The sequence below is a fragment of the Protomyctophum bolini genome (assembly GCF_963924005.1).
Source record: "Protomyctophum bolini genome assembly, chromosome: 9".
Lineage (NCBI taxonomy): Eukaryota > Metazoa > Chordata > Actinopteri > Myctophiformes > Myctophidae > Protomyctophum > Protomyctophum bolini.
Window position 1 is genome coordinate 10079145 of NC_137870.1, and position 26320 is coordinate 10105464.

General features: G+C 43.1%; 1 protein-coding gene across 1 annotated transcript in view; it reads left to right on the forward strand.

Annotated features, from left to right (window-relative positions):
- The window catches only part of LOC308320935 (calcium-binding protein 8-like), a gene marked incomplete at its 3' end in the record, with an annotated part of 48564 nt that extends 22850 nt beyond the window's left edge, over positions 1-25714 (forward strand). The window contains exons 4-6 of the mRNA XM_080771683.1: positions 2324-2436; positions 19558-19714; positions 25584-25714. Of these exons, the coding sequence (XP_080627809.1) occupies positions 2324-2436; positions 19558-19714; positions 25584-25714 (401 nt within the window). The remainder of the gene's footprint in view (positions 1-2323; positions 2437-19557; positions 19715-25583) is intronic.
- Between the last annotated feature and the right edge of the window lie 606 nt (positions 25715-26320).

Here is a 26320-nt window from a genome sequence, read left to right on the forward strand (position 1 = left end):
GCAAAGGTGGGGATGTTTTATTATCACTAATAACTGTAGTGTGTCCGTACATCCCCTCGAGTCTCACTTATAACTGTAACTCTTTAAGCTGCTTTGCAGGCCATTTTGGTTGCAGTGGGAATTCATAGACCGTTTTATTTTCTGTGCGTACATTCCCCCTTAAGTGGAAGCATTTATTTGGGAAATAAAAGAGGTCGTGATTGGTGACCATTGGTGATTTTAATCAAGTGTTTCTGAGAAAGGTGTTACCTAAAATGCAGTCGAACAAACGGGAAGGTAGGAGCGCACACCAGTAGTGGGGAGGTGCTGACCGCAGGAGATAAAATTATGACTGAGAAAGGAGAGAGGCCGCACAGCTCGTAGTCACGATGCCATCAAATTAAAAATTTGCCAACGTTTCGGCAACAAGTTGCCTTCTTCAGGGAATAAACTAAAATAAACCTAAAATGCAGTAACACTTTCCCTGCTCATCGACAGAAGCCTAAGCAGCAGCAACAGTCGTTCAAACTGCCAAGTCTGACAAGTCAGATACCATTTTTTCATGTAGTGGTATTGATGGATATGCGAAAACGGTTATCTCAGTGATTAAGAAGTGCTTATATTAGTCAACAATTCACTGAATCTAGATGTCACCAGACATACAGTATCAGTAGATGAAGATGCCTTCTGACTATGTGGTATTATAGAGCTCATGCTTCTTGGAGTAAGGAGGAGAAAACCGTAGCTCACTACATCCTCCTCAGAAGTGCGGTGAAAGCAGCTAGAAATGTTGTTGTTGTTGTTGTTGTTTGTTGAAAATGTTCATTCACATTCATTCTCCAAACACAATGTCCATGTCCAGATAACGGGTCAGCAGTGGTTATGGAACATCCAGTTCTCATTACTGCCTCCCATCCGCTTCCTAGCAGAGGCAGTGTGCTGTGTGCACACACATGCATACCAAATCTGTAACCCTACAGAATGGTCTGCATGCAGAAATTTCACCCACCTGAGCAGAACCGCAGAACTAGGTCACTGCACTCAATTGGTCTGATCTGCCAACAGCTACTGTATATAAGGCTGTAGTAAATCGGTAGTGAATGGCAAAACATGCATGGGTGATCGCAAATTATTGTATGTTCTTTTCAGACTGTTTGTGTGTCTGTGTGTGCAATGCATAACAACAAGCTGTGTGTTATTCCACGCAGAGAACTGGAATCATGCCATACATTAAAACCTGTGCAGTGCACAGTGTGCACACATCAAAAGGCAATCAATCATGTAGATCACTGTGCAGACTTTCTCTCCAAAAGCCCATACTTTACATACGCGCATAATACAGCTCATACATCTTAATTCAGACGCTATCATGTGCAGTCCCCTATTAACACACATCCAATAAATCATTGTCCTTTTTTAAAAGAGAACAAGTATGTGCGCACGTGCCTATGTGCGCACGTGCGTGTGAGAGAGAGACAGACACTCAGACAGTGAGACAACTAAAAATACTGGATGGACCAATCATGCTCCCTAATTTGAGACGGGCACTAGAAAAGGCAGCCTGCCTGATCCAACATGTGGGGCCTTTCCCACTGCCCAGAATCAGGAAGCACACTGTGGTAAGAGAAGAAAGCTACAAACATTTGCCACATATCCTGATCTACAATGTTAAACAATAAAGAAGAAGAATAACTTTTAATCCAACTGTGACCTAATTTCTGTTATACTGTTATAATTTACTGGGGAAATTACACAGGAGACCGATCAAATGCTGTGGAATATAGCTCCGTGTGTCAGTGTGTGCACTAACCAAGCTAAGTTAACATGCTATCTGGCTATTGTGTATTGTAGTGTAATGTTTTGTAATGTGGTTATGTAGTGTTAGTGGCACAGTGAACTGCCACAAGATTACAAGAAATTTAAATTACAAAAATCTGAGAGAAAGCTGGAGAGACAAACATTTTTTTACCAGTGATTGATTGATTTTTATTAGACAATAAAAAATGCAAACAGCACAAGGCACAGTCAAGCATTTGGTCCAAAAGGACAGCACCGAAGAAAGACCTTGCGGTCTTATTTCCATTTGGGTCCTAAGCACTCACTCACAATAAAAAACAACAACAATTGAGACATCTCAAAAACATGAAATCTATACAGGTTGGAGTAGTAAATCGGAGGGGGGTAATAAAGAGGTGGGGCGATCATTTCCTCTCCTTTTGACCTGCTACAGTATGATGGATATATAGGCTGCAACTATCAGAGCAGAATGGCTGCCGTGTGGATATGGTCATTGAAAAGGTTGTTGTGGGTCTTGTTTTGTAATCTGTACATTGTTTTTGTTTAGGTGATGGACAGGTGGATTTTGACGAGTTCATGACGATCCTTGGGCCAAAAGTCCTGTCGTCTGAAACGCGGGAGGGCTTCCTGGGAAGCACGATAGACACTATATTCTGGCAGGTAAGCCAGCATTCTTCATTTCTCTCTGCTAGATTAGAAGACCTTTTGAGATGAGACTTTTTTTTTTTGCAATTGACGAAACATTTATTTGGGTGATTTTTGTATGGATTTTTGTATTTGTATTTTTTTACTTCATTTTGTAACCCAGCCGGTGCCATTTGCCAAATCACACTGTCTGGGGCAGGCTAGAAGCCAACTGGACAGGAGTTGTCCATGATGGCACACAGTAACACCAGAATCAAAAACAATCAATGTAATTTATTCCTTCAGCTGTTTAACAAGCAAAACTGCCTTTATAGATTAGATGTGCTTTCACAGAGCTCTCAGGGGGTTTGGACAAGATTACAGTGTTTTCAACAAGGTGTGTGCAGACCACAGACTTGACTTGGCATCCTGGGTTTAGCACGGCTGTGTCAAAGGTCACCGCCTCTTTTTGAGAGGTGGTGACTTTGTGTGTTTGGGTGTCTATTAGTCGGTAGCAGCACGGTTACTGTGGTTACCATCATGGGTCAATAGTATACATCATCATCATCATGATAAAAGGCACCCCTCACTTCACATGCGTGTGATCCTTTTTTGAGTGGTGCAACCACTCCAAGGAACAGCAATGTCCATCCTAAACTGTGACTATGTTTAGAGTACCAGTAGGGGCAAAAGTGGCGCTGTTGTGCCAGAGACGGAGAGAGATAGTGTTGCACAGTTGCCTGCTAATTACAGAGAGAGAGAGAGAGAGAGAGAGGCAGGGGCAGGGGGAGAGGGAGAGCGGAGTTTCACCACTCAGTTCACACGGGTGTGATTTTGTTTGTCTCCTTCTGCCCGGGGTAGCCTACAACAGGAATATCAGAGACAGCAGTCAGACGAATCAGAGCAAGAGAGAAAATGAGAACAGAGAAAGTGACTGAGTTAGTGAGAGTGACAGAGAGTACTGTAAGTGATGAATGTGCGAACAGCGGGATGTGGCGATAAATGAGTGACAAATTGAGCAAGTGCAAAGGAGGAATAGGCGACATTTGGCGCTCACAGCAGCAGTTTGGCAAAGCTCTCGACTCGAGTCTCCCCCTTCTGATACAATTACATTACCTTGACCTGGGTTTTCTCTCCGGGGGAAGAGTAATGTGATTTACACTATCAAGATGTGAATCTTCCGATATTATAATTATGCATGCCCACACTTCCAGCCTGGTTTGGCTGAAACATTGACCTTGGCACATGCTGGAAAGTTGGCTTTAAATTATTCCCAAGAATGATGGGCAGGTGGTAGGGGTGGGAAGTGTTTTGTATGTTCAGAAATAGTGATTATTCATTGCAAATTATTCCTATAAAGGATGTGTTGCCCGAAGTAGTGGTCTGATCGTAACTTATTTTCTTCTGTTCAGGGGCAGTGATGAATATTGACATACTGTATTTATTTTGTGCTTAGAAATAACAAGTTAAATTCTCACTGCAATGATGATAATAATTCAGTCCCCTTTAGTAGTTCTTTGTCACTGTAAGAGGAGATCTGTCAAGTAGTATGAAGTGCTAATTGGAATATTGTTGAACTCATTCACTCGTTTAACCTGAGGCTGAGCCCCTGATGACTGGATTGAATTGACTTTAGTCTAGTAAGTAATACCTTGGCTCACGGACACTGATGTACTACCACTACTGCAACCAGCTCAGTGGCCTTATCGTCAGTGTACGCCCTGGTACTGGGAGGTCGGGGTTCGATCCTCGGCTGGGTCATACCAAAGACTGTGAAAAATGGGACCCAGTGCTTCCCTGCTTGGCACTCGGCTTCAAGGGTTGAAACAGGGGTAAAATCCCTGCGACATATACTAGCATCATGTCCAGGAGGTGTACATCAAGCTGCCTCGCGCTACATGCTCCTGCCCTATGAGCCACTATACTGCAATGCAGTTTTACAGGTGTATAACAAACTTTGCCAGTTACTAAATTTGGAGGCCTCAGTGCCTTACCTGTAGTGTCGTCATTACTGGCATATATAAGATGTTAAAATGTAATTGTCAAGTTGCTATGAAACTTGTGAGTACACCCCAGAGGATGCACCCTATTTAGAATGTAACTGACCCCATGGCCTTTCCTCTCGTGGCACACTCAGGCAAACATAACAACTTTGCATGCAAAGTTAGAGGTAAAATATCATATTTTTGCCTCATTAAAGGACCACTTTTCAACATCTCTTCATATAATTGCGTCCACTCCTCACTAATGTTCATGATAAAACACCACCATTTTTTCCTACTCAGTCTGTGTCTCATAGGAGGGCTTTGGGCAGTTCGGACACCCGTCATTAGGCAGATTTATTTTAAACAAGATTGTTTTTAAAATATATTTCGATTTTTATTATCGTGAGAACGATGGCTTCAACTTTTGCATTGCAACTTTTCAGGAAAAGAAAGTCTGCCGTTTCTATTAGCTTGGATTCACCATCGATGATGTCACTGGTGGACGGGTTTCTGAACTGCCCACAGCCTTCCTATGAGACACAGACTGAGTAGGAGAAAATGGTGGTATTTTATCATGAACATTAGTTAGGACCAATTATAGGAAGAGAAGTTGAAAAGTGGTGAAGTGGTCCTTTAATGAGGGCACAGGTTTAATCCTATTGCTAAAGATGGCAATGATGGTTGTTGGTTCAAATCGCTTTGGTCTGTTTGGGTGTGATTGGTCTCTGTGGGCCACTACGTTCACAGAGGATCAATAAGGAATCCCAAGCTCTTTGCACACACGTTACAATATTTTCAGTAAAACACAAACTATAAGATAAATGGTCTCCCATGGGGCTGCCATAGCCTGGCCATGGGCACACATTGCAGTATTATATATTTACAAGATGATTCAGAGTAACACATTGTCTAAAGTACAAAGCAAATTAAGCTTTAGAATTAATTTCAAAGTGCAGAGATAATGGTCACTTGATACAGTTCCAACACTGCAGTACAAAACAAAAAAGAAAAGAAAAGAAAAGAAACTGGAAAAATAAGTTGGACACTGGGGGGGGGGGGGGGCGCAAAGTTCTTGATGGCCATTGAAGAAAAAACTTGGGCAGCATAATGACTGATGAACGCTCTCTAAGTGCTCAAGTGAAATCAAAGTATATTTAAGTGTCCAAACCTCCTCCTTAAAGTACTGGATTAATCACAGCAGGCAAACGGCAACAGTGCAACACTTAGCTTTGATAACTTAGTTATCTAAGCTTTCGACGGTGCTTTTGCAAATCTCTTTTTACCCTGACTGGCATTTTTGGAGGACATTAACTAATTATTCTCACTGGCATGGGGTGCCAGAGTTGGTCTCCATCAGGGCTTAAGGGTCCAATTGGTTCCATTTGTGCACTCTTGTGTCGTGAGATAAATGAACGCTGAGGATTTTACTGTGTAATTGGATGAGCACTAGCAGACTTATTAAGTACGTTAAGTATGTTAGGGAACCCCATGCTCTTCAGCAGTCGGAGTCAGCCAGAATACACTCGAATACACCCACATGCTTTACCATGTGGGTGTATAAAGCAGGGGTTTTCAACAGGTGGTCCGTGGACCACTGGTGGTCCGTGGAGGTATTACATGTGGTCCCTGACCATGCATTTAGTAATGTAGGATTTGTTGATTTTTTCTTTCTTTCCACTAGTTGAGAAACCGTGAACTGAATAATCTGGTGACCTATGATGACCTGCATCCATGTAGTAATTTACTGAGAAGTTGGAGGTCAAGAAATTCAACAGAAAAAGAGAGTTACAATCTCAAGAGGGCTATAGTTGGTTGAGAAACAGTGGGATGTATAATGGGATGTATTTAGGCCAAATGACTAAATTGTAATTGTATACACATGGGATGCAAAACAAGTGTTACAAAGGCACTAATCTTAGCCCATGCATATCCCCACTCAAAACAGTCCCCAGGTTGACTCTAAGTCAGGGTGGTGGTCCCTCGTTCACAATCTGTTGAAAACCCCTGGTATAAAGTGTTGTGCAGTATGCCCATGTGTCATCCGCTGACGTGACAATCAGCTGACCAATTAGGTGGGTTATTTAAGCTCACCTACTGTATGTAGGTCAGTGAAAAAAGAGAATCAACTGGGTGCTCCATGGAGGTGCAGAAAAGGTTTAAAAAGTTTTAAAAAGTCGGCTGGTGCTTCGAGAATCAAAGGGATTGAAATGCTGAAGAAAAGGGGCCCTTCCGAGCACTCAAAAATGTATAATAATTAGGAGAGGGTGGATATAAAATCAAGGTACTTTATTAATGTTAAAACGCCAACATGTTTCGACTCACAAAGTAGTCTTCATCAGGGCAAGTAGTTGAATACCCCTTCATCAGGAAATGCTGCCCCCCTTGTGGACCCTGGAACAATTTTGGAGGGCTAATGAAAATTACAGGTAGGCCTGTGTGCGATATGAAGTGTGACGTTACCAAAATGACAGTAATCCTTAATCATATTCCATCATATTCAAGGACTTTCGGAGAGAAATGAGACAGACTCCAGTCACTTAGTTTAGACTAGAGCACTCCAGGCATGCTTCGGCTAGGCAAAAATGGCATCGTCTCCGTTCAATCAATCTAAATGGGCCAATAGGCTTTCAAAATATAGGTAAACAGAGTTGTTGCTGATGAGTGGAAACAAACCAACACAAAAATGCAGTCAGTCGGGTGGTCAAAAGTGGGGTGGATGAATTCAGCTATCTGTGAGAGTGGGGGTGTCACGTCGTACGCACAGTGAATGGTGGTGAGTGACGCGTCTGAGTCAAGCAATGGTCTAGCTAGCTTATTAAAAGTTAACTTGGCCACTGCAAGGCCTTTCACTTTTCCTGCCCATCTGCTTTGGGACAAAGGATTATTCTGTCCATACTTTGCATTAGCCTATTCCTTCTGGTTTCCTCATAAGTAAGGAGTCATGTCATGAATTAAATACCTTCATCTTTCATCTTTACCTCATCTGTGCCAGGGCATGATTTTTCATTCACAATTACTTAGAAAAAATTGAAACGACACAATTTTGATGAATAAAACATCATGGGCAAGTATGAATTATAATAAGAATGGAATAATGTGTAATGTGGGTTCATTAAGTTACTCTATGTGGGAAATGGGAATAATCAATCGTGTGCCTAAAACTGGTGTGCTCGGCTGAAGGAAAATGAAACATTGTTCAATGCGAGAGTTTCTTTGGAAGCAGGTGACTATACTGACCTTTCTGGAGCAAATGTTGAGGTAATTTCTTCCCTTATCCAAAGCGCTTTACATAGATTGCAATGTGCATTACATTCACCCATTCACACACACATCCATACACCGATGGAGGAATCCATGCAAGGCACCAACCAGCACATCGGGATCAATTTGGTGTTCAGCGTCTTGCTCAAGGACACTTGGACACTGACTCTGGGGGAGCCTTGCCTCTCTACCGGCCACTCTACCTCTGACACTGACTCTGGGGGAGCCTTGCCTCTCTACCGGCCACTCTACCTCTGACACTGACGTGTGATGATGATGATGATGATGTGTGATAAGAGCGCCCCTCACTTCACACGGGTGTGATTTTTCAGTACATTTCAAAGACCATACCCACACAGTTTACAAACAGCCAGAAATCTTCACTGCAGGAAACCAACAGGCTTAATATTGTGCGCCTTAAAATCCTCATTGTTAACTCTGTGTATGCAAATGGATCCAAATGGACTGTTGTTGAGAACAGCTTGTTGAGAGAACAAGGTTTGTTGAAACCACCTTGATAACAAGGTGACACAATGATTCATTCATCCGTGTCCTTTTTATAGCACTCAGCACAGACTGCCATTGTTTATCTCTGTCCATCCATGTCCGTCTCTATCAAGAATGAAAAAGGCTTTCAAAAAGAGATTGGGGCACACTCTTTTTTGCTCCAATCTTTCCATTTTCCTCTCTTCCACTACCACCTTCTCAACCCCACTCCCTCCCCATGTTCCATACAGGTTTAATTGCATGTGAGTCACCTTGAATACCTTTTAGTGATTAATTTAATTACAGCAGTCATGACCAAAACACAGTAATGGGAAGTCCGTGAAGGACGCGCGCTCGCACACACACACACACACACACACACACACACACACACACACACACACACCACTTAAGCACTTCTGTGAGTTCTGTCGGTCAAACTGAACGCCTCAAAGGCTGTTGTCCTTGATATTACAATAAATCATACTGTAGTGTACCATTGGCACCGTGTGCCATTGTTGTTAATGGGGAACAGTTCTAGTTTGGATAGCTGCTAAAAAGACATATTGCTCATTGTTCATTACCTCATACTATCACTTTTCACTGTGTTAACAAAGATGGCATGACTTGATCTGCCCGCTCCGTGATGTGCTCATGTGGATGAATTTGCTTTGCCTGAGATTGTTTGAGTTAACATTTTCTCGGGGTGCATACTTAGTTTAGACTAGTCATTGGTTAGACATGGGTTAAGGTTAGGTTTAGGTGTGCTGCCCCATGGGAGGTTAGGTTTAGGGTGAGGGTTTAGGGTGCATACTTAGTTTAGACTAGTCATTGGTTAGACATGGGTTAAGGTTAGGTTTAGGTGTGCTGCCCCATGGGAGGTTAGGTTTAGGGTGAGGGTTTAGGGTGCATACTTAGTTTAGACTAGTCATTGGTTAGACATGGGTTAAGGTTAGGTTTGGGTGTGCTTCCCCGTGGGAGGTTAGGTTTAGGGTGAGGGTTTAGGGTGCATACTTAGTTTAGACTAGTCATTGGTTAGACATGGGTTAAGGTTAGGTTTAGGTGTGCTGCCCCGTGGGAGGTTAGGTTTAGGGTGAGGGTTTAGGGTGCATACTTAGTTTAGACTAGTCATTGGTTAGACATGGGTTAAGGTTAGGTTTGGGTGTGCTTCCCCGTGGGAGGTTAGGTTTAGGGTGAGGGTTCAGGGTGCATACTTAGTTTAGACTAGTCATTGGTTAGACATTGGTTAAGGTTAGGTTTAGGTGTGCTGCGTGGGAGGTTAGGGTTAGGGTGAGGGTTTGAGATAGGTTGTAGTTGTAGGACTAATGACTGGTCTAACCAAAAGCTGTCTAAACTAAGTACTGCACCCCGTTTTCTCTCCAAGTCAACACAGTGCATACGTTTAAAAAAGGACTGCTTGGTATGAAGTTTATGTGGAGATGATTTTAATTTCAGATATGGGAAAAGGGAGTGATGAACTCCCTCTGGTGTTGTGATTATGGACTTCGTTGCAAAGTCTTGTTTATATTCATCCATTGGAAGGTACTGCTATGCTCTGTATTAGTGTTTGGTTCCAATGGATGATGAATATAAACAAGACTTTGCAGAGAGTTCATCACTCCCTTTTCCCATATCTGAAATGAATCTCTCATTACGTAATCCTGATTACTTGTACTCAGTTACAACCCTGAGCCTAATTACGATGCACTATTAGTATTTTCGGGGGCCAAAGAAAGTCGGAGTAGTACCCACAGTGCGGGGACGAGATGGGTTAAATTGGGTTGAATATATTGTCAGTGAGTTTGTTGCAGTCATATAGCCAGTCAAATGACCGCTTTTCTTTTTTCTTTTTACCTTAAGAGTGGTGTGCTGCAGTGCATCCTACTGGTAATTGCCACAGTGTGATGGAAAAAAAAGGAGGGAAGGAGGGGGGAATAAAGCCTGGGAACCATCATTTCGCCCATGAGCTAACTGATGTCCTGTTGTGTGGGCGGTGCAGAGTTGTCAGCAAATCTTTGGCACCTCAAACTGGCAGCCAAGAGCAGATGATGATCAAACGATCTCGGGTGGAAATAACAGATGCAGTTAATACTAGTCGGTAGTACCGGTCCTATATGAGAAGGGTTTCTCAGTGTAAGAAACGGTTCAATCATAAACAGCAATGAGCCAAACAGTTCCTTCCTGGTAGTAATAAGTAAGTCATGTGAGTAATAATATATCTACTTAAATGGTGAATTTATATAGCACTTTTATCCAAAGTTCAAACCCGGGTCTCCCATGTGAAAGTTAAATATCTTAACCACTAGACTAGATTAAGATATTCGACTTTCACGCAGGAGACCCGCGTTCGAATCCCGGGCGTTAACACCTGTAAGTCAGCCCCCCTTTAGTCCTCTCTTGTCCTCACATCCTCTTCTGGCTCTTTTCCAAGTACAGGCAATGAATTAGCGTACGTACACGAGGCTGTAATAGACCCAGCGAATCCCATTAACGAGGGGGGTGACCTCTAAAGCAGCTCCTCTCCACAAATTAATGGCCGTAATTCCTCCTTGATTATCTCACCAAGAGTAATTGGCTATTGATAGCCAAATCAATGGCTTAAGTTATATATATATATTCAGAAGAAATATATATTTATATATTTTGCATTTTTTCCCCCTCTAACAGCCACTATATAATTGTGCCGGGGTGTTTTCCTGCAGAAAGACACGTCCCTCTGGCTGTATTTTGGTTTTGTTCCAATGTTTGTTGACATTCATCCCTTGGCAGGGACGCACGCCTCTGTCTGTGGGGGGGGAGGAGGGGGGAAGGGAACTCGGCAGGAGCTCTTAATTGATCCCTTTGAACTTCAAAGGGGTTGTTCACTGACTTTATTGATTGGGCAATCGATAAAGTCAAGTGGCCACACACATAAGACTTGAAGACAACCAGAGGGGTCTCCGTGTGAACAGTTTGCATGTACAGGAGCATTTATTGGAAGGGAGTGGAGATGATTGGATGACCAATGAGATAGTGAGGCAGAGTTGAGGAATGATTATTCACGATGAGCTGGACCTGGGTTTGAAGAAAAGCAGTAGAATCCTTAGAGGGGGAGAGGAACACAGAAAACAGTGCATTCTCACATAACACTTTTGTTAAATAGAAACAAGAAATGATCACATAGTGATATTTGTCAGGTGAAAGAAGCGCTGTCTCCGTTGTGTTCTTGTCTCCGTTGTGTGTCGTCCCCCCCCACCCCCCCCCCATATTAGTATGAATGAGTATTGTTTTAGTGTAGGTTTGTGTCACAACCTTGCGCCTCGCACAAGTTGTCTGCGTTCGTTACGCTGCGGTGCGCTGTCTCCATCCCCCCCCCCCTTGTTATTATTAATTATTTTAGTGACGTGTATGTTTCTGTGTCACAACCTCGAGGCCGTTGTTTGCGTTCGTTTCCGAGTTCTTCCCCGTGAGTGAGTTGCTCTGCTGAGTATGACTAGGTTGCGCGATGGTCGCTTACATTTCATGATGCACAAAATGGTGATGAACCTTTTTATTTTTTATTCACTCACAATTGTCATATATTGCTCTTTATACAACTCTTCTCTCTCTCTCTCCTTTTTAACTGCAATGATGAGCACACAGTAAAACAGAAACAGCACCTTAGAAACTCTCAACCAGGGTTAAAAGCCAAGGTATAAAGGTGTGAAAGCCCGGGCAAGGGAGGTTTAAAGTTTATAAAGGAGAGATTTAAAAGTCTCGAAGGAAGGGGCCAGTTTGACGTAGCCTAATATATTGTCTGGGTAACGGGAAGGTTTTGTGATAACAGTTTAGGACTTATAAGACCTCACCCCAAATTACAACGGTTACTGTATATTGCTGGCTCTGAAATTGGCAGGACATATAATTGACTTCCCTTTAAATTATATTGGTGTATAGAGGCGATATGCTGCCAAGCCAATGAAAAATATGTTTCTTTTCAAGTAGCTTACTGGGCTTCTTGTAAATTATAATGAGCTTTGCTCATAAGAGACTCAGGATTCTGTGTCTTTTGTCTGTGGCTGGGAAACCTGCCAGGCGTCTTGTTCAATGTAGGTTAATTTTATTTGGTGTGGTTTAATTTCAGCCCAGTGTTGACCTCCTAAACATGCACATTGAAGCAGACACTTATGATGACCCCCCGCCAGCCGAGCTGGATTAAACTATTCTTGGCTGAATCAGGGTATTTCTCTCTCTCTCTCTCTCTCTCTCTCCCAGCCCAGCAGCTCATTCCCAGGCACTTTGTTCAGATTCACCACATGTCATCCTCAGTATATTATGTGTTTTGTAGTGCTGTCAGCGGGCCACAGCGGGATGGATGGATGGTGAATAGACTGTCACCTCTATAATGCTGCCACTATGCACATGAGAATCCTCACATCAGACTTATTTTGACGTGAAATGTCATGCACCACTACTGCTGCCAGCTGCTACATCCCTGCCCTTGGCTGGTCCCTGAAAGTAACTGAAAAGACTGTAATGATAGGATATGATGGATATCTATATGATGTAACCCCCGATTATTTCAATACATGATATTTATTTTCTCTTTTTTTCTCTCACATGGCGTGCACTCTATAGTCTGCTGCAATTTATATTCAAATGTATATAATATCGTCCATAACCGTTCGGGGATATGACATACCCAAAGTATGTGCAGAGTTTGGGTTGTGTGGTGCGTGCACGCTCTGCTCCCCCCACAGTCCATTGTCAACTGCCGTCATGAAATAAAGACGTGGATGACCACCAACCTCCTCAAACTCGACAGCAAGAAAACAGAGCTCATGGTCATGCTCATTTCCAGACTCTGTTGCAGAAACACTCATCCACGCTTTCATCTCCTTGATTACTGCAACGGTATTCTGTTCGGCCTCCCCATCGAGTCCCTTGACAGATTGCAGTACGTGCAAAGCACATCACCCCCACCCTCAAACGCCTCCACGGGCTCCCGGTTAAATTCCGCATATACAAACTTCTCCTCCTCACCTACAGATCCCTCCATGCCCTTGCCCCACAGTAGCCTATATCTGACAGACCTCCTCAAGGACTACAGCCCTGAACGGAACCTGAGGTCTTCGGACATGGAACTCCTCACCATCCGTCATGCGAAAAAGCGGCCCCTCTGCGATAGAGCCTTGTATGTGGCAGCCCCTGCCCTCTATATAAATTCAAGTTATTATTAATTATTCTCTCGGCTCCCTCTCTCTCTCTCTCCCCCTTCTCTCTCGTTTACTTCCCCTCTCCCCCTTTATTATATATTTATTTATATAACGGGTGTCCCCTGTGGCACACCCGTTATGCAATGCTCAGCCAATACCAGTGCAGAATGCCACACCTTCCAGCCCATCACAGCGACAGTTTCGCCGCCATACACATGGGCATCTGTGTATGCCCCCCCCCCCTCTCTCTCTCATTAGTAGGCAACAGTGCAGCACTATCCCTCTCTCTGTTTCTGGCACAACAGCTCCCGTACTGGTACTCATAGTCATATACTGGTGCTCATTAACGTCACATGAACACATAGGTGAACAACACATACTGTAGGTGAACACGGACATTGCTGTTCCTTGGAGTGGTTGCACCACTCAACAAAAATACTTAAAAAAAACAAAAAAACCCTAGATGAAAACAAATCATGTCCCTGTGCTGAATAGGCTCACTGCCCGAGTATAAAAGTGGTCAGCACTGGGGAAATGGGCTTTTGTTATCGGGCCGCCGGGAGGCTCGTTGAATTAATACTGTCCTGTGGGCTCATAACTCATTCCCTGGTAAATGAAACACCACAGACTCTCTGTTGACGTCCCCCAGCGATGCCATCGTTTTGTGCGGCGCGGTTCCACCAAGGTCACATTATAAACATTAGGGAGTAGTCAGCTGTGAGGAGAAATTATACAAGACTTGGCTGTACTTCAGGAGGACGATCCCAACGGTGAAAGGGAAGGGTATGCAAACAAACAGGCGCCTGTGTGTGCGTGTGCGTGTGCGTGTGCGTGTGCGTGTGTGTGTGTGTGTGTGTGTGTGTGTGCACGCGCTCCTTGCTGACCTCATCACATTTGTGATGACGACTATGGCCATTTTTAGGCGAAGGAGTGTTTTTTGTGCAAAACTAATGCTTGGAATGGATTCAGCATCATAAAAAAGTCAAAGTTTGACAAGTCACATGCTCCTTAAAGTATAATGAAATTTGGAAATGCCTTATATTGGTTGTTAATGTTACCCCAACTTTCAGCAGCTGTCACAAAGTTTCCTAAGGGAGTTGGGTTGGAACAAATTTATATGTTATAGTAGACACCTTTATGAAAAAAGCTAGTGGTAAGCATTTCTTTTGCAGATTTGCCACACATTTCGCAAATTTTCATTTATTATACAGTACATCGCCGACCTCCTATAAATGGTAAATGGTGCATTTATATAGCGCCTTTATCCAAGGCGCTTTACAGAGATTTTGCATTACATTCACCCATTCACACACACATTCATACACCGATGGCGGCGGAAACCATGCAAGGCCCCAACCAAGCACATCAGGAGCAATTAGGGGTTCAGTGTCTTTCTCAAGGACACTTCGACAGCAACTCTGTGGGAGCCCGGGGTCGAACTGGCAACCTTACGGTTACCATCCACTCTACCCCTGAGCCACCGCCGGCCCTATCCTACGGGGGATAGAATAGGATGTCCATTAGCACCCTCAGGTCAGCAGACGGGCCACTCTCAGAAATTCCAAATACAAAGAAAGAGGCTCAGAGGTGACCGACTGTGCCTTTGCTGTCGCAGCCCCTACACTGTGGAACAGCCTTCCCCTCGCTGTTAGGTCTCCCACCGTTGAGACTTATATTTACAAGCCTTTGAATCCCCCTGATGATCCTGCACTTTAATATGTTGATAGGAAATGTTTGTCTTGCTGCTCTTAAAGGACATATAATTGGTCCTTACTAATGTTCATCATAAAATGCCACAATTATTTTCTACTCAGTCTGTGTCTCATATCGATGGGGAATTGAAGGTAATATAAACTGCAGGCTTTCTATTCCTGAAAAGTTGCAATGTGAAAATGGAAGCCATCGTTCTCACAATAATACAAATCTAAATATGTTTTGAAAAAATCAATCTGCCTAACGATGATGTGAGATGAGGTGGACGGGTTTCTGAACTGCCCACAGCCCTCCTATGAGACAGACGAGTAGAAAAAAATGGTGGTCCTTTAATGTCTTTCTATTGTTTGAATATTATAACTGTTGTTTATAACCTTTATTGTCTTATACTGGTGTGTTGTACTGTATTGTATTGTTTTCTTTGAGCTGTGAAGCACTTTGGTACAATGAGGTTTTTTTTGCTATACAAATGAATTCGATTTAATTTAATTTGAAATAATCAATGATTTTATTAACTGGGCATGGTTTGCCCCATAGTGAGAGGGCTGTAAGGATGCCATGTAGTTGATTGGAACCAGAGCCATAGAGTAAGACATAGTTACGACATTGAGGGGGCAGAAAACAGCCTGTTCACGTGGTGCATGTACTCGCACGAGCCCATAGACTCCAATGCATTCCGTAAACTTCCGGACAGACCAATAGAAGTCTATGTAGAAGAGCCTAGCTGGCCCCATGAAGTGAACAGAGTTGTCATAACTGTCTTACTCTATAGCCAAATTCCAATACCCAAAATCTCTGCCACTCACTCACGCGCGGTGTTACGGTGAAATTAGGCGTGACCAAAATGGACACATAGTTCGGCAGGTAACCAATTTCATTGTAACACCACCATGCTGGAGTTACCCAGAGTAATATAGTAAGAGAGTGGCGACACTAGCGTTGACTCCCATTGTAACAATGAAATGCGGAAGTGCCCATTCTATCTACATTGGATAGTTCCAGCCATAGGAGCAATGTTTGGAACTATAGCCTATAGGTGCCCGCTTTGCGGCGAGATCAAAGTGTGTTGCTACTATACACTCTAGACTAGAGTGACCGAGTGTAAGTGAGCGAGTGGCCGAGATTTTGGGTATTGGAATTTGGCTCATGGCTCTGATTGGAACCAGCTTGGCAGTACCAGCACGGCATCTGCAGGTTTCTAGCAGGGTTTTTAGAGGCACTTTTTTACACAACAAGCGGTTGGTCAGATTAAGTATTATTGATTGCCAGCAAAGAACTTTGGAGACAAGATTAATGACCTCAAGGTTTTTTTATTAAACGCTGCATGGATTTAATTAAATTCAAACCACCGTAAATGACAGTTTCTTTTTCTTCAAACCAAGAAAAGTAATTATTCCTTTCTGTCAGGGTTAGGGCGATAGAAGAGTATCTGTCTGTCTGTCTGTCTTTCTGTCTAGCTGCGGCTAATCTCGCAAACAACGTCACTTACTTGACCATAGCCGATATCTACTCCCTTGCAACACGGTGCGAAGCGACACGTTGTGCACTTGTAGATCTGCTATTTTCACTAGTTTGGGTCCCGGGCAAACCTCTACTCTCTTGGGTCTCGACCTGAAAAGTTTGGGAATCTCACTGTATTATAGTATGGTTGTTTGATTTGTTTCCTCTCATAAAAGTGAACCAGAAAATGAGTTCACATTCCCTGCATGAATTCCCCCAGGACAGTGTGACAATGTCCACACAGCCTCATATTATACACAGTCGGTGAAATTGCTTCTGACAGTTCACTTGAGGACATCACATATTAGTCTTTTTTTCCAGCTGCCATTCTATAATGTCTTTGTATCTTAGACAAAAGTAGAAAAGAAAACTGCAGTGAGAAGAGAAGCAGGTCCCCGTCGATGCACTGTAGCTCCCTCCGCCTCGTCACGAAGGCCGCCGTCCACATCGGAGCGCACTGCTTGCACCGTCGTTCTCCGCTGTTGTCGTTGAACGCCACTGTGTTAGACTTGCAGCGCGCAGCATCGCCGCACCCCTCCTTCGATCGCCGAAGAGAAGATCACTTGGTCCCGCTGTAGACTGAACGCCGGTTGCAGAGAAATCTAACTGAATTGTCCCAAAAAGCCAGCTGGTTCTTTTCGCCCTGACGCAAAAATGCATCATCACGACCGGATTCGGCGCCACTATGTCGTATCTGAACGAACAGAGACACCACTAAACTATAGAGAATGGAGCTCTCTAAAGCAAACTGTAGTGTAGTAGTAGTAGAGTAGTGAAAACCTTGCATCAAAGTATCAGATGGAGAACGCAGGCAGAGAGAGATTTCCTCGGAGTTTGATGTACCATTTATTGAAACCAAGACAAAGACAGAGAGAGCTTCGCCGTGACCATGCCGGCCCACGGGAGCACACAGACTGCCTGACCTGACCGCTGGACGCAGCCAGTCAGCTAAGACTGGTTTAACATTGCATTTTCCTAGGTTTTTAAGCATGAAACATACAAACAGATTGGGTGGGGTTACAGACTGAGTTGATTTTACATACAGCATTTGGCTCTAGAGTCTAGACCTGCAGTCTCCTCTCTCTTGAACCATCACATTAACACAGTGACCAAAATGTATGATTATTATTGACATAGAATATTGCAAATATGGACTATCCACGAGACAGTGGATAGACGGAGATCAAAGACAGTTTTGGGGGTATTGCAGCAGGTATCTATACAGTCAGGTGTGAAGTTATGCAAATGTTTTCTCAGTGGGGAAAAGAACATCGAGTATAGTAAAAGGAAGTTGACATTCTTACAGTTGATATCAATACTCAACTGTCCACTGTCCACTAATCAGAGATTTTCATAATCAATAATTTCATATGCGCATGCATAAAGTGAGCAAATCGAGTGGTAAAGTGGCAAAGTGAGTTTAACATTGTTTAATGCAATCAGATAGGACTTTTCTATTTGTAGGCGTTCCTGCATAATTTCCGGGTATGATGATGATGTCACGCGCATACCGTATATATTGTGATCATGACTCATGTTGTGATTCCCAAACATTGGTGCTCTGCTCTTAGTGAAAAGTGTTTCAAATAAAGAGTTTACAAACTCCCAATTCTATTGTAACATAGCCATGTGTTTGGTTTAATTCTATTGTAACATAGCCATGTGTTTGGTTTTCTGACCCGTTCTAGAGCGGAAATTAACTTTAAGTCATCATCAGGCGGCCGGAACCAAGTGTGCCGTGCACCTCCGAAATTATTCCCCTAGTTAGTTAGTTTGTTTGTTGATTGATTTATGTATAATCATTTCTAATGAGGCCAACTCCTTTCACCTGGGCCAGCTGGCTCTGCCAGTGGGCCTAATTCCTTTCACCTGTGCAATTTCCAGCCTCTGCCTCAGCCAATTGGGCTCAACCAATCAGGCTCTGCCAGTGGACCCAATTGATTGCCAAGTACACTTTTCAGTTTGCAGTCTTCACACACACACACACACACACACACACACACACACACACACACACACACACACACACAGGCACACATGGCACATACACAGATCTCTATGTGGGACACCGGCTGACAGTTAAAACGGGTGCTATGGCCATGTATATCATTAGGTTCCCAAGTTGCATCGTTGTACAGGTCTAGTTCACATAATGCACCACCTTGAGATTCATTTCCTATGTATCATTTTGAACTGAAATGATGAGCCTGCAACAGTGGCGTGCACACATAGACAGAGCACCACCTAGTGCCCTTTTTTAAGTTATTTTTTGTACAGTGTTTGTTAAATTGTTCTGGTTTTGTATTTGTACAGTGTACAGTATGTGACCCATGCAGGTGACATCGATGCATTCTGGATTAAAACTTAAAATGTATTATTTATGCCCCAAAATCTATCAATCTCACACACTATTAAGGCAGCCGGTGGTTCCACGCACGGCACAAGGTGCCCTTTTTTCACTTGAGCACCTGTCCCTCTAAGTGTCTGTGCACGCCACTGGCCTGCAACTAAGATTTTAACCCACCTTACTTGTAATGTGATGTGATAATAATGATGGATTCTGATTCAGCACAAACGGTATTGCTTTTGTGCTATGTGTTAGGTTCAAGGTTCAAGGTTTCTTTATTTTGTCTCCCAAGGGAGAAATTCGTCTTGGACCCCAAGGATACAGCATACAGATACAATACACAATACACAATACAAGACAACAAAGGCACACAGTGACCCGTACAACATTTAAAAACCACATATCAACATATCTAGTACAAAAGAGGAAGAACATCACCTCATAACCTTCGACCCCTACCCTGTCTGCCCTCTGCAAGGACTCTGTTAAGGAGTGTGATTGACAGAGGGACAAAGGAATGCTTGTACCTATTATATTTGCACGCATGGACCTCGTACCTCCTACCTGATGGCATTAGCCGATACTCAGGGTATAGTACATGGGAGGGGTGTTACCTAGTAACGACTTCATCCCCAAATCATACACAGACGTGGAAATGAAATTGTGTGCCCTTTTGTCCCCCCCGCTGCAGTTTGACATGCAGCAAATCACCCTGGAGGAGCTGAAAAACGTCCTGTTCCACGCCTTCCGAGACCACCTGACCATGAAAGACATCGAGAACATCATCATCAACGAGGAGGAGAGCCTGAAGGAGAACTCGGGAAACTGTCACACAGAGTATGAAGGAGGTGAGTGCTGCCTGTGGGTCCCATGCCAGCATTGAGACAAAGGCACTACTGTGCCTGTGTCTGTGACTGTGCGTGCAAGAGTAAGGTAGTGAGTGAGTGAGTGAGTGCGACAAAGAGAGAGTGCAATGCATGCCTGTCAGATAGGATCTTAGAGCTCCCGTGAAGATCCACTACTACTCAATAAATCAGCACCTGCTGATTTATTGATTGAAGGCCTTTAGGCCATTGGAAATCAGCCGGTCACTAGCCTCGGTACCCAGGCTTTCATAGCTGCACACCTGCCTGAACCTAACCCGACACTCAGCCTGAATTCTAATTTGGTTTTCACTTCCATTATTCAGACTGAAAGCCCTTCCCACGGCAGCCGTTTATGGGACGGCTGCCGTCAATGTGCCGTCCTGTCAATGTGGTTAGCCACAATGTAGTTGGCCACATTGACAACCGATAACCGGTTGCTAACCAAACAAACGACAAGTCGACGAGCGCTACTAGCATGTAAACAAACACGGTAAAATATGACGGATGATGATGTTTCTACCTGTCGTTTATGTAAAGAAATTATTTATCATAGGGCGATTTAATAGCCAGATTGATACAGTCGCAAGCCCTCACTTGTTTGACGTAATCAAGTTGAAACCTTATAGTCCCCACCAACATCAGAAAATAAGTTGGTCGACGTGCTTTTAAATGTAAAGCTCCTGTCGACTGGAACAATCTCCCCAGTTCCCTCAGATCCATTAACTCGGTGTCTATCATTACTCCTCTTCAAACACCATGCTCCTGTTTCTAAATGCCTCTGATTGTTCTGATTGTTCTCTCTGTCTCTTACATCATGCTGCATCATCATTTACTATTTAATGACTAAGGTGCACGTGCATGTTTGTACTCTGTGTATTCATCAACAATGTTGTTAATGCAGGATATGGCATTTGCATGTCTGTTATGGTGCTCGGCCTGTTGTTTGGCTTCCGGTGCATGTTCATCATCTTTACATCTTTACATACTTGTATCATTACATGACTATATTGATTTATTTATACTATGTTGCGGGTGATAGGCGGGGTGGGAGTGGCTAGTTTTAGGAGAGCTTTGTTGTTTGTTTTGTCCTCGATTATGTATGTATGAATGTACATGTATTCTGTATTTGCTGTATGTGACTGGACCCCCTCGAAAACGAGATGATACATCTAGCACCGCCATACATGTACTGTAGATAGTCATCAGACCTTAATCACATACATGTAGGCCTACTGTAGATAGTCATCAGACCTTAATCACATACATGTACTGTAGATAGTCATCAGACCTTAATCACATACATGTAGGCCTACTGTAGATAGTCATCAGACCTTAATCACATACATGTACTGTAGATAGTCATCAGACCTTAATCACATACATGTACTGTAGATAGTCATCAGACCTTAATCACCAGAACCATACATGTACTGTAGATAGTCATCAGACCTTAATCACATACATGTACTGTAGATAGTCATCAGACCTTAATCACATACATGTACTGTAGATAGTCATCAGACCTTAATCACCAGAACCATACATGTACTGTAGATAGTCATCAGACCTTAATCACATACATGTACTGTAGATAGTCATCAGACCTTAATCACCAGAACCATACATGTACTGTAGATAGTCATCAGACCTTAATCACCAGAACCATACATGTACTGTAGATAGTCATCAGACCTTAATCACATACAGTACATGTACTGTAGATAGTCATCAGACCTTAATCACATACATGTACTGTAGATAGTCATCAGACCTTAATCACATACATGTACTGTAGATAGTCATCAGACCTTAATCACATACAGTACATGTACTGTAGATAGTCATCAGACCTTAATCACATACATGTACTGTAGATAGTCATCAGACCTTAATCACATACATGTACTGTAGATAGTCATCAGACCTTAATCACCAGAACCATACATGTACTGTAGATAGTCATCAGACCTTAATCACCAGAACATGTTTTTTTGAATGGAAATGGCCAGAGTCATCTAATAGAAGAGTTGCGATATTGAGGGGGCAGAAAACAGCCCGGTCACGTGGTTCATGTACTTGTGCGAGCCCATAGACTGCAATGCATTCTGCAAACTTCCGGTTGTCCCCATTCGTTAGCCTGGAACTCACCTATGCTTTCTATGGCATAGGCAGCTCCCAGCAGGATCCGCCGGGAGAAATTGTGTGTGTGTGTGTGTGTGTGTGTGTGTGTGTGTGTACAGGTGTGCGTCAATTTAACAAAGGTGCAGACGATTAGAAATCAGCAGAGAGTGATCGACGTTTGCGCTACTCTATGCCAAATTGAGGTTAGAAAGCCTTCTAGCCCCAAATTCTCCTTTAAGCCGACATCAACACACAACTACTCACTGATGGAAAATCTAATAATTTAGATGGCAGAACCCAAGTTGTGGAAGTGAAGGAAGTCATCCATGAAAGCTTAGCGAAGTACATTGTGTCATTCTGTTACCACAAGTCAATTAGGATAATTATGTGTCAACAATATTTTCAGAATTTCCAAAATTAGACTAAATGACCTGCTCTAATGTTCCTCTCTAAAAGCACTACCCTAGGCTCTATTTGTGAAACCGGGGAAATCATGCTGTCATGCAGAGCAAAATTATCTTGTCAATCTTGATTTACAAGGCTTATTACTATGGCAGTGTGCTTTATCAGGACATAAAAAGAAAATAGTGATCACAATTTACAATTTAGGTGTTTAGCAGACGCTAAAGATTATTATGAAACATGGGTAAGCTAAGAACGTAACAGTGGATTATCTAATGAAACTATATGTAAACTATGCATACTATACTATATTATTTTGAAATTTGACAGCAGGAATTGCCTGTCATAATTTGACCCCCCAGTATTAGGATGTTGATATTCATTCATCAGCCTACACTCCCCACTCACAGGTAGTACCCCCCCCCCCCCCCCCCCCCGTATTAAAAATATAGAAATGCAGAAATCAATAGCTGCTAGCACAGTGCAATTCACACTGATTTACAATTTCTCCAGTAGTTTGTTTACCTTACAGACAACATGTATTTTAGAACATAAAAGGCACTCTCTTTTGGCTTTCCCCCTTTAGATGCAAGTCATCTGCCTCTTGAATCAATACAGAGTTGATATGAAAAACAAGTCTGGTATGAATTATCTGTGCTACTGAACCGCCTTGAAGTGCAGCAGCCAGGCGCTCTGGGCTAACACTTTGAAGATCTGGTTTGAGTTTTCACCACCATATATGTACAGCTACTGTATATGTACAGCTCTCCATTGTAGACAAAGAAACAGCGTCCTTTTGTAAAACAATGTTTGTGTTTACACAAACCCTCAAAGCTGGACATAGGTGGGGCTAGCGCCTAGTAGGCCTACTTCTTCCACCACTGGTGAGTGAGTGAGCAGACTATCAGGAACTATATGGCCTGTGGGTCACTGGTCCCGCTCACCCAATTACACCAGTGTCGTAACGCCACTCCCTGGTGGCCGCCTGGCCAACGGCGGCCAGGACTGCTGACATACCAGACCGTGCCGACCGAGATAGAGAGATGTATATATTTGTGTTGGTGTATGTATATTTATAATATAGTATGTGTGAACATCTAAACAGATTAACAGAACACACATCACACGTTATTTTAATGTGATCCCCTGTGTTTGTATAATTCTGCATGGATGAATTGGTGTGGTGTTTTTTTTACATGATTCCGTTTAATCATCTGTCTCTAGATAATGTACACATGAGCGTGCACATTGTACAGTATGTGGGTCTGCATTACACACTGCACTCATGCAGGACTATAATTGTTTTCGTTTTCAGACTCTAAATCCAGAAAGAGTAATTGTAGTACTCAACCAGTTTGTGTCTTTTCTGCAGTCTACACAGCAAGGAAATGGACATTGAAATTCACACAAGGACCACTTTGTCCATTAACAGAATTATCTCCACATAAGTGGTCACTCACTCCCAATCTTCCGCCGTAGTTTGAAACTCACCTCTTCAGACTCCACCTTTGCCCAAGGAAGATTGGAAGTGACATGGTCACGCGACTGTGCTGCGCTATGACACTTTCATGGGAGCCAAATCTCGCACCGGAAGTGACAAAGCAGTGAATGGAGCAAGCTGGACCAGCTCATAACAAACATTATTTATGAACCATTGAGACCATTGTCATATAACAACTTCCGGGTGCATTTTCGCTCCAATGGTGCGACGAATCTGCCGTCTGGAATTACCTCCATTTAATATACCTTGCCTTTGCCCGTAGCACCTGCTGTAGCACTTATTGTCCTCACTAATGCTTGTTTTAAAGATGGTGCCAGTTCAGAACACCTGCCTACCAATTTAGATTTCAAGCTAATGGAAACTTTTTAATCTTGTTATATTTTCCCCTATGCCCAAAAAAGGGATGCCAGGGTTTTTTGTTTTTTTTTGTGATCAAAGTTTTTTAATGATTTTACAATAAAGCATACAAAATTCACATGACTTACACAAAAGAAAAAGACAAGAAAAAACTAAACACAACTAGCAGACAAAAAAAAAAGAAAAAAAAACCCATGGACAACACCCCTCCACATTCTGTTGTTGACACTAGTGATTATGTCTTCTGTAATGTATAAATACAAATTGTTACTGCAACCATATATAAATAAAAGTAGTCCCATATTTCATGGAACTTTCCTTTGACATTGTTCCTCCTGGCAATTGAGTATTCAAAGGATGCAGTTTGTTGGGTCCAGTCTATGATCTCTGGTGTAGCAGAGCTCTTGAAAATCCTTAAGAAGTGGTGTCTATTGTGCTGCCACCAGAAACGACTGACAAATACCAGCCCTCACGGAAATATCCTTTAGGTACCATGTTTTGGCACAGCCTTCCTCAGCATAAATTAATACTGTTTTCATGAGCTCTTCTGTCTTCTGTTGTGCTCGCATTGTTTTAAATCAGTTGACGGTTCTTTTATATTAGTTCGCTCTGTGAGCATAATGAGATGCGATGAGAAAAAAGTCTCAGTTCAGTTCAGTTTATTTTCGGAATGGTGGACATACAGTTCATACACACATCATTTCTTGTCCAATATCCGAAAAAGGGCTAGGGAGAAGCCATAAGCTTGTCGGGCCCTACTACCACTGGAGTCCATTGCATATTTATGTGCACGTGTTGCAGACTGATGGGAATATATACATCTAACAGATGTTGATCTCTGTTGATCACATGACTATAGAGATCATGTGTTGTGTACCAATGTGCATGATATTTGGATAGAATCTGAAGGAGTAATATCAAAAAATGTGTTTTACATAAGTCAAGATGGCACTGTGAAAGGCAGATGTGAAAAATGCAGGGCCCCTCTAGGGAATGTGTATGCACATTTTCGCACAGATCGGTGCAGACAGAAAAATACAAATAGGCCTCTTATAGCATCACTTACCACCGTGATGTATGTATAAAATCTGTTTTGCAAATTTCGGCCTCATGCATGGCGCTATAATGGACATTTTGGGCCACAACCCGGGCCAACTGTGCCGGAGATTAGCTGTACACGGACGGACAGACACACGGACGGAGGGACAGTGTGCAAAACATACTCTCGTGCCTTCGGCCTGGTGGAGACAATAATGAAGTAATTACGTGTTTCTATCTGCTCTTGCAGACGTCCTTCTTGTGGTCAGTGTACTATTATTATTATTACACAGTATGTGAATCACATGAGAAATGAAAAGGCTTTGCTGTGTCATGTTGTGTACACTGCAAAATATCTTTACAGCAAAAACAACATTTTCTCTCTGCATGTTAGTTGCATTTTCATTGTTTTCCCTCTAATTTATTTTCCAGTCCACCCTTCAAAAAAGAGCCGGGGCCAGACGTGTGTCAGGAAGAGTTTGATCTGCGCCTTCGCCATGGCCTTCATCATCAGCGTCATGCTCATCGCAGCCAATCAGATGCTGAGGAATGGCATGGAATAGCCACGCCCACTGTGAGCGGGGGGAAAAAAACAACCTGCATGATGTGCATGCCTGTGGGTTAGGATCGTATCCCTGTTTTCAACAAACTGCAAAACAATAATCCTCATCCACAGTGACAAATAAGACTAATATTTATGATTTTGTCGAGTGAATGGCACTCACTGCGAGTGCGGAATCGCCTTCGTGTTGCAGTAAGGACGCGCTGTGATTGGCCAGTGCACTTACGCAAGGACGCGCTGTGATTGGCCAGTAGCCACTTTGAGTGGCAGTCGGGGACAAACGCTCTTGCCAGAACATGACTTACTATTCTGTGCAACTCGAACGGGGCTGAGTCGGCTAAGTGAACTTCACAACGTTCGACGCGGCAACTCGCAGTGGTGTCTCTCGTGGCTCAAGTTCGCTTGAGATCGCGCCCCTCCTTCGCAGTCTAAAACTGTACTTTATCCCCTACTACTAGTAGGGGGTGGGGGGCGTGACCATTTACGCAAACCTGAAGGCGATTCGGCACTCGCCACTCTACCACATCCAATGAAACTGACAAGCCAGCAACGAGGGGTCGTGTGAGGCTCCGCTCCTACTCCTCCCCTTCCTACCCTTTACTCTGAC